At 36.0% G+C, this 15,361-nt stretch overlaps 1 protein-coding gene and 1 pseudogene across 1 annotated transcript; one reads left to right on the top strand and one right to left on the bottom strand.

Moving 5' to 3' along the window:
- Window positions 1–4,205: 4,205 nt before the first annotated feature.
- Window positions 4,206–5,562, bottom strand: LOC115920372 (annotated as a pseudogene).
- Window positions 5,563–5,828: 266 nt separating this feature from the next.
- LOC592878 (malonyl-CoA-acyl carrier protein transacylase, mitochondrial-like) lies at window positions 5,829–15,197 on the top strand. The gene is made up of 6 exons (XM_030975999.1): window positions 5,829–5,918; window positions 7,368–8,076; window positions 8,581–8,707; window positions 9,482–9,569; window positions 12,875–13,095; window positions 14,665–15,197. The coding sequence occupies exons 2-6, from the start codon at window positions 7,391–7,393 to the stop codon at window positions 15,058–15,060; spliced, it is 1,518 nt and encodes a 505-aa protein (XP_030831859.1). The 5' UTR covers window positions 5,829–5,918; window positions 7,368–7,390; the 3' UTR covers window positions 15,061–15,197.
- Window positions 15,198–15,361: the final 164 nt, after the last annotated feature.

The raw sequence follows: 15,361 nt of genomic DNA, 5'->3' as shown, positions 1-15,361 counted from the left end.
TCCTTTTTCGCTTTAAAGTTTTGGGCAAGTGGAAATATTGTTTGGGCAAGTAAATTGAAAACCCACTTGCCCGACAGGGCAAGTGGTGAAAAAAATTCTTGTAGCACCCTGTGTATGAACATATATTTTTGCAGCATACAACAATTAGACAATTAGATATACTTCACCACTTTAACAATGATTATTGGTGTTGGTGAGCCCATGAGGATATCAAAACAACAATACAAACAATATTTCTTTGAATGAGTCACCCATTGATGTGCAAAGGCAATCAAACCAATTGACTTTCATGGCCAATGACCTTCATCCACCCATGTACAATGTCCACTAAATAGTTTGTAATTTTCATAGTGTTTACATGTCAAAGCAGCAGCTAAAAGATGATTTATTTTATTTTTTCTAATGATCAGAAAAAACAACAACCCCAATTTAATGAATACATCCCTTGGTTAATGGAGTGTAACAGAAAGATACTTTTTTGATAGTTATTCCCTTCCGATTACTTCCTTTTCCGTGTTGAGTCTCTCCCTCTCTCTCCCTTCGTATCTTCCCCATCCTCTATCTCTTTCTATCAATTCTATCTAGCTACATTATCCATCTATTCTTTCAAGCTGTCCCTATTTCTCTTTTTATATCCCTCTCTCTCTCTCTCTCTCTCTCTCTCTCTCTCTCTCTCTCTCTCTCTCTCTCTCTCTCTCAACCATCTACAATGTATCTATCTCTAATTCTCTCTCTTTTCTCTACTTCCCCTTTTTACAATTTTGTTTGTAGTGAATATTTTGATTTATCACTGTCATAGAATGAACATACATGTACACTACATATGTTCCGTTGTCATCCTTTGTATAGATCTCCCATTTTTATTGAAGACACCCAAATGTCCTTGAACATCAAATTTTACCATGTAGCCTGCTCTATGCATCTTTTGTCGCACTGCAACATTCCTCACTACATCAATCCAGCTCTTAGCGAAGTGCTACACTGTCAACGATAAATTCCTTCTATCTCTCTACGCAATCTCTCTCTCTATTCTGTAAATTTAACGGTGTGCAACCGCGGACAATAGAACACCAGAAGTATACACACACTCCGTATTGATGCATAAATTGGAAATTTCATACTGCATGGCATGCCACGAACATGCCCTGAAGGTGTCGTATGCTCAGCCGTTGGAACTACACTGGCTTGTCATGAGTATTTGTCATATAGACGGAACTCAGAATTATAAAATTACAATGGAATTCCCTTGGAAGGATGGGGATTTGCGAAGTGAAAACAAGCTTACGATAATGAATTATAAACATCTTGGGGCAGGTCTTTATCTTATCCGACTTAGCTTAGAAATTTAACATCATTCATCAATATTATTCAGAACTTGATTATTTCCTGATCTGGAGACAGGAATGTTGATATGCCATTATAAAATGTTTCACTTTCATGCATTTAATGATTTTACCACATACACCTGTACAGACTCGTTCTATTTTTATAGCACACTTTGAATGTCATTGTAACTAAGTTCAACCTCCATATCTTGTAAGTCTTTGAAAATTGAGATTCTCAATATGATTCAAAGTTCATTTGATTAAGTTTAGAGTGTACCAACTACCATACATCTTGGTTTGAATACCAGTTCCCAAATAGAAATAAATACACTACAACAAATGTCTTTCAGAGGACAATGGCTAAAAGGCCAAGGTACTGAATTATCTACAATGTAACATGCAATAACACCAGCAAATTGCATACAAACACTAAAAACTTGCAGAAAAATTGAACATGAAAAGAAAACAATAGTCTCAAACCCACATATTGTACCATATTGTAAAGACAGTCCAAATCATCTTGATTTCCCCCACCCCAACTTTCTTTGTTACATGTAACTCAACTAAATACACTTTCCATCAAATTTGAGCGGCAGAAAATTCCTACAGTAATCTTGCAGTCTTGAAATTTTCATGATTTTGTCTGTGAGAATTTATTTCTTATTTTATTCTTTTGTTTTGTGTTTAAATCAGACATCAATATAATGCTATACCTTCTTTATGCATAGTAATATGCTTTAATCATCTTATCCAATACATCTTGTACTATTACTGTTTGTATAGATTTTAGCTTAGAAAAGATACAAATGCAATCACTTTCCAAGGATGTCACCTTGCATGCTATAAAGAGACATACACAATGTAATTGCGGGCAGGGCCTTCCAATCAGTTTATAGAATGAGGTCTAGTATGGACTCTTGACATCATCAGTAGGAATTATAAAGCTACGTCCTTTAGCACTTCTATTATACTTAAGAGTTTCCCATCATGGCTTCTTTGTTTGGCCTTAGCTATATCATAATCCTCTCTCCATTATGCAAGTATGTTTCCCAAGGGAGAAAAAAACATGACTTCAAATTATCCCCTATTTGCTGCATTCAATGATTTCTCTGGGGTCTGGCTTCATTACTCGAAGGACCTCATTTATTTCAATGTCCGAGGATTTTGAAAACCCTCAGAGATTATGGAGCTCCATACTTTTGGTGAAAGGAACTTCTCATAATGGTTTTCTCATGTGGCCTATGCTATTTACATTAATAAATAATTCCCTCTGCTTTTGAAAGCTCACAGCATGTTTCCTGAGGAAAACACATGACTTCTGATTTCCATTTCTTCACTAACTTTAACAATTCCTCCAGGGCTTATTGCCACCCTATTCTAAGGGTCTTTTTTTATTTAATCAAGAAATATTGTAAATCCAAAAGAAAATTAGTAGTTATGGAGGGCTTGGAGACACATTATCTTTGTTAAAAAAGAGCTTTTCATCAGTTTTCTTATTTGGCCAATGTCCAAAATTTCCATCATACTGATTTTCATTCATTATTTACAGTCAAATTTCCTTGACTTGAATACTATACAATTAGATTTTACTAGTTGCTTTTCAACACCATTCCCTGAATAGTGAATACATTGTGCCGACTATTCATCAAATTTATGGTACGCCTAGTTAGACCACAAAGACAGCAGGTGTATCAATGGTGGCACTACTTCCAATGAAGTACTACATCAAGGTCATCTTTTCATTGTACTTCACTGCTCGCTCTCTCTCCCTCTTTCTCTCTATCTCTCGTTTCAATATATCTCTTAATTCTCTTTGGCTGCAACTGCATGAAAGGATGAAGAGCCTAGCTAGTAGCCACTTAATAAATTAAAATGGATCAACATAAACAATCTAACCTGGAATTTGAATGCATACAGTTCTACCTATCTTTCTGTATGACAGTCAATTGATTCTCTCTTCCACTATTCATGGTCCTCCTTTTGATAGACATTATGATTGTCATTGATTGACTCACAAGTTGACACAAAACACATGTATGAATCACACATAATTGTGGTTGACATTCACAATAGAATGAACTACCTTTGTTGGCATTTAACGGGAACTACTCTGATATATCACTTTTCTAGCTTCATAAACAGGCACAGAAAGAGTATTCTGTTGTCCACATTGATGTTGTTTATGTTCAGGAGCTATACACATAGTAATACTAGGTTTTTAAGAGCACAACATAAGCTAACACCTAACACCACATCAATTTCTTAAACCTGAAAGAAATGACAGTTTCTTCATTAAAAACTAGAAGTCACCGTTAAAAATGGTACCCTGGAGGATACAAAGCTTCTCTAAATGTGTGCTTCGAGCTAAACAAAATATGATACTTTCAAACTCAGAATTGCCTTGTGAGAAGACCATTTGACAATTGATCTGTGAAGGGTTCTTTTAATATGAAAAACAAAACAAATAAGAAAATAATCATTTTGACATGATAATAAACGCTTGCTAGATTATTAACCATACCAGATTTTATGGGATGCATTTTACTTTGATCAGAGTGAAGTTCAAGTACATTCTCACATTCCAAGCGACAATGAAGAATAAACATAGCCATGAACTTTGGAATGGAAGACTGCATTGTAACATACATTTTGTTGTTAATGGGTGTTATAACATTTGGTTTTACAATGCACTATCAGCCTAATTTATTGTTTTCAGTCATTATCGCCAAGTGTCGATGGGTTAACAATAATTGCAATGTAGGTTTTCGGCTTTTTATTTTAAATATGAGCCAATACAAGCAATAGACCCATTTACTGACACAATTAATTGTATGCGTACTGTTTAAAGAAAGGTTGATCTTGACGACCCAAAAGCTTGCCCGACATAGCAACAAGTAATGTATGCAGAAAAGATTCCAAGTAATGCACTTCATTTATTTATGACAAGGTTATTGGACACTTTCTTGATAGGTCCCCAGGAAATAACCATAAACCGGTCTATTGGCAACTTCAGTGATACAGAGTATGGAGCAAGGTTTTGTGAAGCTGCAGGATATAGTTAATCAACCATATGAATTCATGAACATAGACCTACATGTACCGGTATACATACATGATACATCTAAAAACATGAAATGTCATTGAAATGTGATGTCAAATTAATCAAATGGACACATGTGATGATCAAATGATTGTAAGAACGAGAAACACATGTAGAAATTAATATGACATGGTAAAGAAAACTTGGTGACCTGTCAACATTATGATGTAGTGAACACAATACATATTAAACTCAAACAAATAAGGACCTTCATCAAGTTGTAAAGAAATGATACACCCAGACAAACAAATGGAACCATTGGAACAAAAAAGTGCATAACATTACAAATAAAAATGAATATTACTTATTACATGGGAACATCTTAAATTAGTAAATCATCTGACATGACCTTACCTTCAAGAGTGACTTCTTTGCCTGATCTTTTGAGCAATCTGACCGCCTCATCATGAGAAGCATCTCGAAGATCCTCCCCATTCACTGACAGGATCGCATCACCTACGTACAAAGATTCCGTTTGATCCGCTGCAAGACCCTTAAAGATCTTACTGATGATGATGGGCATCTTGTTCTCCTTGCCTCCTTTGATGCTTATCCCCAATCCTCCGACCTCTTGCTTGACAACCCTAATGATCCTCTTCTGGTTCGCGATGGAGTCTGGAATGGTATCACTTCCTTGCAGATTATGCATGTAATCTGAATAGCGAATAGAATCGTTGTTACGATTGGAGTTGTTGCTGCCTCCTCCCGATCCCGCAGACGACGAATTCGTCTTGTTTCCGCCGTCGTTATTTCCATTGCTTACGCCGTTGATGTCGTGCCCGTCCTCGAGGCTGATCGTCAAGGCCTCCTCGTCGAGTGCGGCAAGGATTCGACACCATTGATCACGGACAAGAACCTCTAACAAACCCGACTTAGCAACTCCTGCTGCAGCCATCTTCATCTCGACGTTGGCCTGGATCATCGGCATGCGTGTATTGTCTAAACACTGTAATATGGAGCATATGCACCACCACTGAAGTCGTCGGTGGGCGGCAGTCGAGCGAGGTGTGATAAGAAGACCCCCGCCGACAGTTGGGCGAGCTTGAAGCTAGAGTTTGCGATCTATTATCTCATGTGCACACTGACAGTGCATGTGCATGGGCACGAAATGCATAGGGAAACATTACACTACAATGCTTGGCAGCTAATGGACGACTACATTTTATGTAGGGGTAATACATGAGAATGAGGGATAATTAAAATAAATAAATGTTGTGTTTGGAATGGATTATCATTGCCTCGAAAGAGATTTTATTTAATTAATCTATTACCATTTAATCTATATGAATATTTTCTTTCCTTTAATTAAAGATTACAATATTCCTTCAATAGGTATGTCGAATGAGAAAATATTCTTCTAAATTTTACAGCGTTCATTCTAATCCCCATGACTCAATGGTAGTGTCCAATCTTTCGCATTATGTCTGCTGCATGCTGATCTGTCGTGTAGGCCACAAGGTTTCTGACATTTTACCTCGTTTTTCTCCTCATAGGTGAGCTTATATGTACCAGAATATATAATAGTAATTTACAACAGAGGACAAAAATAATCTGAACATTTGATATTGTACAATATGTTTTTTATTAGCTCGGTTTATTTCGGAAGAAATATAGAAAATGTTCTTATCGGTCCCTTGTGTTGAGAATGGTGTATGTGCACATGTGTGGAATATATTTGGGAACTGATTTTGCATTTACACTGCACTCGACACTGCAAGCTGCTATGCCTCGAGTTATGTTATTTGTTCACTTTATTATTAAATTTGGAACTTCACTTATTACTTATACTTTTCGCTGTGATTTAATGGGGATTTAACACCAATAAAAGGTTCAATATCTGTGCTTCTGCTACTCGCATTGTTTGGAATAATAGGGGGAAAAAAGAAAAAACAGGCGCGCGGCCCCAAAAAGGAAGCGGCAGGACTAGCCTTAAGGGCTCCCTTGAAATGTTTTTTATAATATTATTCAAGGGAGCCTTAATTTGGTGATGACCTCTGAGTGGCACTTCCGTGATTGTGCTGCTTCCGTATAATGCGCTGTATGAGTGTTATTCAGCGCATTATACGGAAGCGGCACATTTACGAAGTGCCAGTCAGAGGTCATCACCATTGTGTAGAGATTGTGAATTCACATGGTACACATGAAAAGGGAGCTGAGCTGTATCGGTCTGGTAAGAAAATTGCTATCATTTCCTTATTTTTACCTTCGATTTTTAAATTCAGGATGTAATTACGATTACAACTAACATAAAATTCATCAAAGCCACTGTCCAATATTGGTCGGGTGCGGGAAAATGTGATTTTGGACACATTTGAGATGTTGTTTACCTACCTCTCCACGGGACCCTCTGGGAGCAAATTAAGGCTCCCTTGAATAATATAAAAAAACATTTCAAGGGAGCCCTTAAGGCTAGGCAGGACGCAGACGCGAAAACATAAAGTTTTTTTAATGGCCTTTAGGCTTCTGTCAAAGAAAGGCACTAATGTACTTTGTACTAGGACCCGGCCGTCTGGTGTGTTTCATTCCATCACAAGCATGTTATATGTAGAGTCTAAGGAGTGGTAATTAGGACACCAGTTCGTGCGATGTAATGAAGCACGCCCAGTGGCGGTGTAAAAGCACTCTAGCTCCCAAAGATTTGTCATTCTTAACTAAACCATTGACATTGTAAGTAAAATTGTGTGTATATTCCCATTATATTTATGTTGTAAAAACTTTTTTTTAAATTAAATGTTCAAGGGAATGTGTAAAAAAAATTGCCTGGAGTGTAATATATAATGGGACCTATAAGTCTTAAACTTAAATTGCATCTGCAGATGTCTCACATTCACAATGAAGATTGTATGACTAGATGTAGTGGTCAACCCCAATAACATATACCAACAGTTATTATTTTTCAATTGTACTTTATCCTTTTTTCTTTTTTATCTCTCCTCATTCAGAATTTGTTAACTGTTGGAGTACAATGGACAAGATAACCCTCTTGAGGTCAGTTTTGTGTTTGCAATACCATACATCAAGACACATCTTAGGTCAGAAGCCTATCGTCAGATGTAGCCACACATTGACAAGGACTTTAACTTCCGTTAGAAAGCACAGCTTGAATAGTGTATCATTGCCTTCCAGACGATTATCTATCAATGGACCGAAGAATGTTGGAGATTGTCACTTTCATCAACGGCTCTGCGGACACAACAGATCACTATCTATTACACACAATGACTGTCTCTCAATCAACCAGAGCTCTAGCATTGGCTGGGTTCAACCTTCAAATCAATTTTCCATCTCGTCTTCACATCGTGATACAACAAGTGGAAAAAAGGATGATGCTGATGTACCATCCTCTACAGAGGGCAGCAGAGAGGCTGACGAAGAGGTAGCTGCTTCGAAGGAGAGACAGGCATCGGTAAGAACATTACTTGATGAAGCCAAGAGTGACAAGAAGATTCCAGATGAGTTTGACTTTGATGGTGACCTAGGGACTAGTCCCGGTGAGAGGAAACAGCAGCCCAGTAAGCCTAGGATCGATCCTGCTGAGACATCTGTTCTTCTGTTTCCAGGCCAAGGCTCTCAGTTTGTCGGAATGGGGAGAGACTTGCTCAAGTATCCAAACGTGGAAGATATGTTTGCGGTTGCATCTGAAATTCTTGGGTATGAAAAGCTACACGGTCAACTGTTTTCTTATTTTTACATTTTTTATTTTATTAATCAACTATATAGTCATAACGATCATATTACATTTGATTTCAGGTTCTAGTTGTTTATTATTATAAGTGAAACTTTAAATGTGTCCAATTTTAGTTCAATCTGTTATAAACATTTGCCCAAATATGAAAGTAGAAGACATAGCTTGGATAAAAGTTACATAAATGAAGATGTATCAAAATTAAGATTTCTTTTTAAAAATGTCATTGAATTTTTCAATAACAGTATCTGTGTTTGAGTTGTATCTTTTTTTTTAAAATCCAGCATAAACATCAAATTTACACTAATAGGATTGCAAGAAAATTAAAGCATTTTTGCATGTTTAATTTATCATATGTATGAATGGGCCCGTGTTATGTCCACCATGCTTGGAGTAACAAGAAATTTGCCCCTTGAATGCTAAATGTCTAATGTACATTTTCATACATTTTATTACAATTTGGCTACCAGGTATGATCTACTTGCATTATGTCTGAACGGACCCGTTGAAGAACTCAATCGAACCATACACTGTCAGCCTGCTGTGGTGGTCACATCACTAGCTGCTGTAGAGAAACTCAAAGATGAACAACCAAAGGTAAACTTGCTTTCTTGTAATTTTATTGTAGAAGGATATAAGCCTAACATGTATATTGTGAGGATGTCCAACTGTTGTGTCAAATCACGATCATGAAACTTAATCTCACTACCAATATCTGAAAAGATATTCTACCTCTTCTAGATTGTAGACAGCCATAAAAGAGTGATCTATTTACAAAAAAATAATGTTGTTAATCAAACCTAATATCATTTTGTTAAACACAAAATTGTATTATCTTCATTTTGAAGTTGGTAGTAACTTCTTTTCCTAAGTGAAAGAATGCTATTCACCAAAATTTAAACCAGATGTTCTGCATTTCTGAACATAACAACTAAATTATTCATGCCCCTTGGATTTTTTTTTGTAAGTCAAGAATGAAAGGTGGATTGGGTGAATAAGGGCCTTTGGTGAATACTTTTAGATATAAGCTTTGATATGTCATATTCTCAAGAAACATAGATCAAGACAAATCAATTTTTCACATACTTTAAAAGATCTTATAAGATCCTTTCATAAAATTCTGACCAATCTTGCCATTAATATTTGTATTTCATCTGTTATCCCATATTATTCATTTGTTTGCAGTGACAGCTCTCTTTCCTTGCAACTGTGTTCATTGTTGAGGTTTTCTTTCTATTTTATGTGTTGCAAAATTCATATCTAAATAAAATTATTCAATTAAATAATTTTTGAGTATGTTTAGATGTTTTTGTCCTTACCACTTTACAATATATACATTTTCTCTTACTATGTTTACCTTATTACTTTTAGGCAATAGAGAACTGTGTAGCCACGGCAGGATTCAGTGTAGGAGAGTTTGCTGCTCTGGTGTTTGGTGGATCTATCTCCTTCCAAGATGGTAAATAAGTCAACTGTAAAGCCTTTGACACAACTTTTAGAATATTAGTGTGTGGTATTACTAACAATTTGTTGGGGTATATCATAGGATTTGAAAAATAAAAAAACAGATGTTTACACATTTCCCTTTAACAAAAATAAAGATAAATTTCAGTTCATTGATCATGACAAATGGGGCAGGAAAATCCATCAACCTGTCAATTTTTTCACTTTAACAAACCATTCACATACTGGTACCTTCTATTGTCTCTTCTCAAAACATAACAAAATTAAAACTGCTTTCACATCGCCTTATTAAAAAAATTAACAACCATGTATAGATTGGAATGTGAATTACATGTCAATGGATTGGATGTCAATACTGCATACAAACATTTTAGTAACAAATTGCAATATTATTATGAAAAGAATATTCCTTTAGGCAAAATGAGTAATAAGCGAAATAAACCCAGGAATCCTTGGATAACGAAAGGTTTATTGAAATCAATACAAACACGCAATCGCCTCTACAAATTACATTTACACAATCCAACTGACACTAACCTAAACACATATAAAATTTATCGAAACAAATTAACAAAACTTATCCGTACATCCCGTAGAAAAGGCCAGTTCAAACACAACTGCAACTTGGAAAATTATCAAAGAGGTAATGGGAAAAAAAACGAATCCCCCACCCACGGATAATATCACATTAAAAGGCACTAAAATACATGATCCTAGTCTTCATGCAAATTCATTTAACTCATTTTTTACGAATATCGGCCCTGAACTCGCCAGCAAAATTAATAGAACTCACGCTCACTTTAAAGACTATCTTTCCAATCAAAACCAAGAGTCTCTCTTTTTAAAAATCCGACAAATCCTAGCGAAATTATTAACATTACCCAATCTCTTAACAACTCAAAATCGCACGGTTTTGATAAAATAAGTATGTCTCTCCTAAAAGAAATAATGTATCCACTTGCAAAGCATTTAACTCACATATTTAATCACTCGTTATCGCAAGGTGTTTTCCCTGATCTATTAAAACTAGCTAAAGTCAACCCCATTCTCAAAAAAGATGATCCTCACGAAATTAGTAACTATCGTCCAATTTCCCTACACCCAAGTATATCCAAAGTCTTAGAAAAGATCGTTCATAATAGGCTACACAAATTTATCACTAAACACAAAATACTCAATTCAAATTAATATGGCTTCAGAAAAAATTACTCAACTGACTTAGCATTAATTCAAATTTATGACAAAATTACAAGTGCCATAGCTAACAAGGAGCATGTTATAGGTATATTCTGTGACTTGAGTAAAGCATTTGATACGCTCAATCACGCTATTCTACTACTCTCCAAACTCAGTCATTACGGAATTCGGGGTCAGCCACTCTTATGGTTTAAAGATTATTTAACAAACAGAAGACAATATGTTACATTTAATAGTTATGATTCTGATCCTCTTTTAATTCAATGCGGTATTCCTCAAGGCTCCATCTTAGGTCCACTGTTATTTCTTCTTTACGTAAATGATATTATCAATACATCCCCCCTTCTTTCTTTTATCTTATTTGCCGATGATACAAATATCTTTTATTCCCATAAAGACCTTAATTCGTTAAACAATACTTTGAATTATGAAATTAACAAAGTATCAGATTGGTTTAAATCCAATAAACTTTCACTTAATACAAAAAAGACTCATTTCATGTATTTTAAACATCATTCTCATAATACAGAAACACCTATATATATTAAAATCGATGGTATGCTACTAGAGAAGAAAACTAATTCCAAGTTTTTGGGTGTTCTTATAGATGAAACCTTGACTTGGAATGATCATTTACACCAAGTTACAATGTGCATTTCCAAAAGTATTGGAATAATCTCCAAGTTAAAGTTTCTTCTACCCCATGCAACCTTATTCCTACTATATAATTCGCTAGTTCTCCCTTATATAACATATTGTAATAGTGTATGGGCAAATTGTGGTTCAACAAAAATCAATTCTATTTTCAAACTGCAAAAGAAAGCCGTACGTATTTGTACAGGTTCGCATTTTTTAGCTCACACTGATCCTTTATTCTATAAACTTAAAACACTAAAAAATTTCGATCTGAACACTACTCAAGTAGCAGTTATTATGTTTAAGTACATTAATAATCTGCTTCCACCATCCTTTGATAACATGTTTAGGTTTAATAATTCCGTTCATTCATACTCTACTCGCATATCTGGAAACTTCCATCTTACAAACCCCAAATTATCAATAACACACAAATCTGTTAGACATTCTGGCCCGGACATTTGGAATGATTTACCCGACAACATAAAGTCTTGTTCAACCATCTACTCCTTAAAAGCTACACTTAAACGACAAATAATACAATCATATGCTCCCCCTCTCTAAATTAGTATAACAAAACTGTGACTTATTTATTCTTTATCATGCAACTGCTCACTGCACCTGCACTTGCACCGCACCCTCTTGATCACTCAGTTTTTCGAAGAGAGTTATGTCGCCAATTCTTTTTACGAGGCCACCATCCATCTCCAGCCTAACCGCTCACGATGATGGTCTCCTGCGTTCCGAATTACCTCTCTAATTTATTGAAAATATTTCATATTTCTTATGTTATTGTATGCTTCGTACATGTTTATCGAATGATATAATTGTACATGATTTTTCATTTAATTACTTTTGTAAACATTGTATTCATTGTATTTGTTATTGTTCGAAATTTTGTACTTTGACTTTGAATTTGTATATTTTTGAACGCAGAAATAAAATCAATCAAACAAACAAACAAACAAACATGATTTTTGTTGAAAAGGTAAATTTGTTATACTCATTTATGAAAACGCAAACGTGATTAAAATGTTAGCATTTACATTAAAAACTGTTTTAGTATTTATGGCATTGTGGTTTACTCTTGTAGTACAACATCCTAGATCGGCCCCCAGCCCATTCTCAAGCTAGTCCTACCCTTAATACGAACCAGTGTGCTTGGAAAATAAAAGAATAGAAGAGTTTTATTTGTCTTAGCATTTACATTAAAAACTATTTTAGTAGTCATGTTCTACTCTTGTAGTACCACATCCTATTGGTTCCCTGACTCTCTCAGCCCATTCTCAGGATAGTCCTTACCCTAACACAAACTAGTGAGCTTGAAAATAAAAGAAAAGAATAGTCTTATTTGTCTTAACAGCCCATTTCCCTTAAAAGAAATGTCACCAATCAGGTCTAGGACTATTTAGAAATTTCACTCATTTTCTTTTCTCTCCTTTTTTTTTACCCTTTTCACTCTACCAGCCATATACCTGATCAAGGTACGAGCGGAAGCGATGCAGCGTGCCTCCGAGGCCGTCTCCAGTGGGATGATATCAGTCATGGGAGGGAAGAAGGCAAGGTACAAGTATGTTTGCAAGGAAGCCGAGAACCACTGCAGGAATCGCCATGGCATCACTCATCCTGTGTGCCGGGTAGCCAACTATCTCTACCCCGATGCTAGAGTGCTGGCAGGACACACAGAGGTGATTATTACCTGAATTGCCTATGATGACACCCATATAAAGTCTTAAAGGCGTCGTTTAACAATGTTAAATCTGAGATGCATGGTCCTACGTGTTATCAGTGTCTGTGATATGGTGTTATATTGAAGCCCTAAAAAAAATGGCGCTTCAAAATGATCATGAGGTACCTCAAAAAATTAAAAATCTTTGAGTGACCGGTTTTACCATACTCATTTCTCCCAATAGACTGTAGTGTTATAAAAAACGTTTTCTGGTTTTTGGAATTACGATTTCCAATCATAAATATCTTGATAATCAGCCAGGCGAATGGCTTGTGAAAGTCATGGGACTGACTGACCTAAAGGTTTATAATTATGATTGCAGCATTCAGAGCTAAATCCAGGATTTTGTTTAGAATCTGAGGCAAAGATACCCAATCCCTTTAAGACTTGTAGGGGGCCATTCAATAGGTCGGTTCCTGATCATGTAAAGCTCATCAAATCAATTCTTACGCAGGGTGAAAATTAAGTTCTAACAACTAAGGTTCAAACTTGTTACACTTCTGTTTCCAGCGGTCATTGGGTTTGGACTTAAAAACATTGACCGATGATGCCTCAACAATGTCAGCAGAAAGGTCATTCCAATAATTAATTTCCCTTTGACTGAAAGAAAGTACCCTTTTGCTGGTGCGACATCTCTTATAGGACTCTTAACTTATGAATGCCTAAAATTTTAAACGCCAAAGATTGACTGCTAAGAGTCACTTGGAAGTGGAAACAAAATTGGATTTATTCATCCTCTAACTGTGTGCATTTGATTTTGCTGAAGTCCACAAAGAAGGCAGATGTATTCAATCAGTCCATGGACTTATCTTGCATCTTGAGAGACTGAAAAGAGGATGTTTGGGTAATTAGATATGCAATAATACAATCTTTGTATTGTTTTGATTTTATTGAACCTCATAGAAATTGAAGAAGAAAAAAAAAGTGGAATTTCATTGGGAACAAAAATTCCTTGTTTGTGGGTGAGATCGAAATTATGAAGTGTTAAACTTTCACAATACAGAACAAATACCCTAGGTTTTTTACCTTTGTACTTTATAAGAAACGTTAAGAATCGGTTCTGCTCACTGGTAATTTTCTTTTTCTCAAGTCAGTGTATGATCGCAGAATATATTTCTGATTTTAATACAACATGCTGATAATATGAGGGTTTTTTTTCCTTGAAAGAAAAAGAAATTGATGGAAGGATGTTCTTACTTGGGAAAGTTGTGTAATACCAGCCTGAAATCAGTGAAAATAGTACCGGTATGTAACTTACTGTATCTTCCATTGGGTAAATGGCTGATGGTACATGATATGGTTCTGAAAGGATGAAAAGTATGATGTAGTGAAGCCCATCTATAAAGACTACCAAGGGATAGTGGTCTTTACAGACAGTTTGTCTTTATGTACAGGTTCCTTTCGTACATGTTACAATGAGAAACCATTTTCAAGGGAGAAAAAAATGTCATCTTTGTAGACAGGTGGTCGCAACACCAGGGTTGACTTTATTAACAAGTTGTTATTTCTTTTTCAACCCTTTCCCCAGGCTCTTTCCTTCATCAAGGAGGAGTCCAAGTCATTCTACCTACGAGCGGTCAAGCCCATCCCGGTCAGCGGTGCCTTCCATACATCCCTCATGTCCAGCGCTCAGCAGCCCATTTCAAAAGCTCTGAATGCAGTTACCATAGAAACACCAGTCATCTGCATCCACTCCAACGTGGACGGTAAACCGTACGGCGGTCCAGCGCACATCCGCAAGCAACTCAAGAAGCAGGTTGTGGAGCCAGTGTTGTGGGAACAGACCATGCATTGCATCTACGAGAGAGGGAAAGGAACGCCGTTTCCGTTCACCTACGAGATGGGACCTGGACGCCAGTTGGGAAGTATGCTTAAAAGGAACAATTTGAAGGCATCTAATTCCTGTACAAATGTGAAAGTATGATGTGAACTACATTAGTCATTCTTAGGTGGTGAGATCATAAAGAAGCGCTTTTGTATCCAGTTGATGCCTTGTATCGTTAAACAAGAGAAAGATACATTGTCAGTTCATCTACCAGATGAGATCTGGAACCAGTTGGAATCTTTGCTGTAAAGGAATCTTTGCTGTAAAGGAATTAGTCGAAAGCATTCATTTCTTACACTAATATAAAAAGTATGATGATACATGATTTGATTACCTTTTGTTACTTTTATGTGATCAGTTAAAATTTGTTTTAATCTGGACTTGCATTACGTCTATGAGA

The sequence above is a fragment of the Strongylocentrotus purpuratus genome, unplaced genomic scaffold (genome assembly GCF_000002235.5).
Source record: "Strongylocentrotus purpuratus isolate Spur 01 unplaced genomic scaffold, Spur_5.0 spur5_scaffold_8, whole genome shotgun sequence".
NCBI lineage: Eukaryota > Metazoa > Echinodermata > Echinoidea > Camarodonta > Strongylocentrotidae > Strongylocentrotus > Strongylocentrotus purpuratus.
This window is presented reverse-complemented; position numbering and strand designations above follow the sequence as displayed.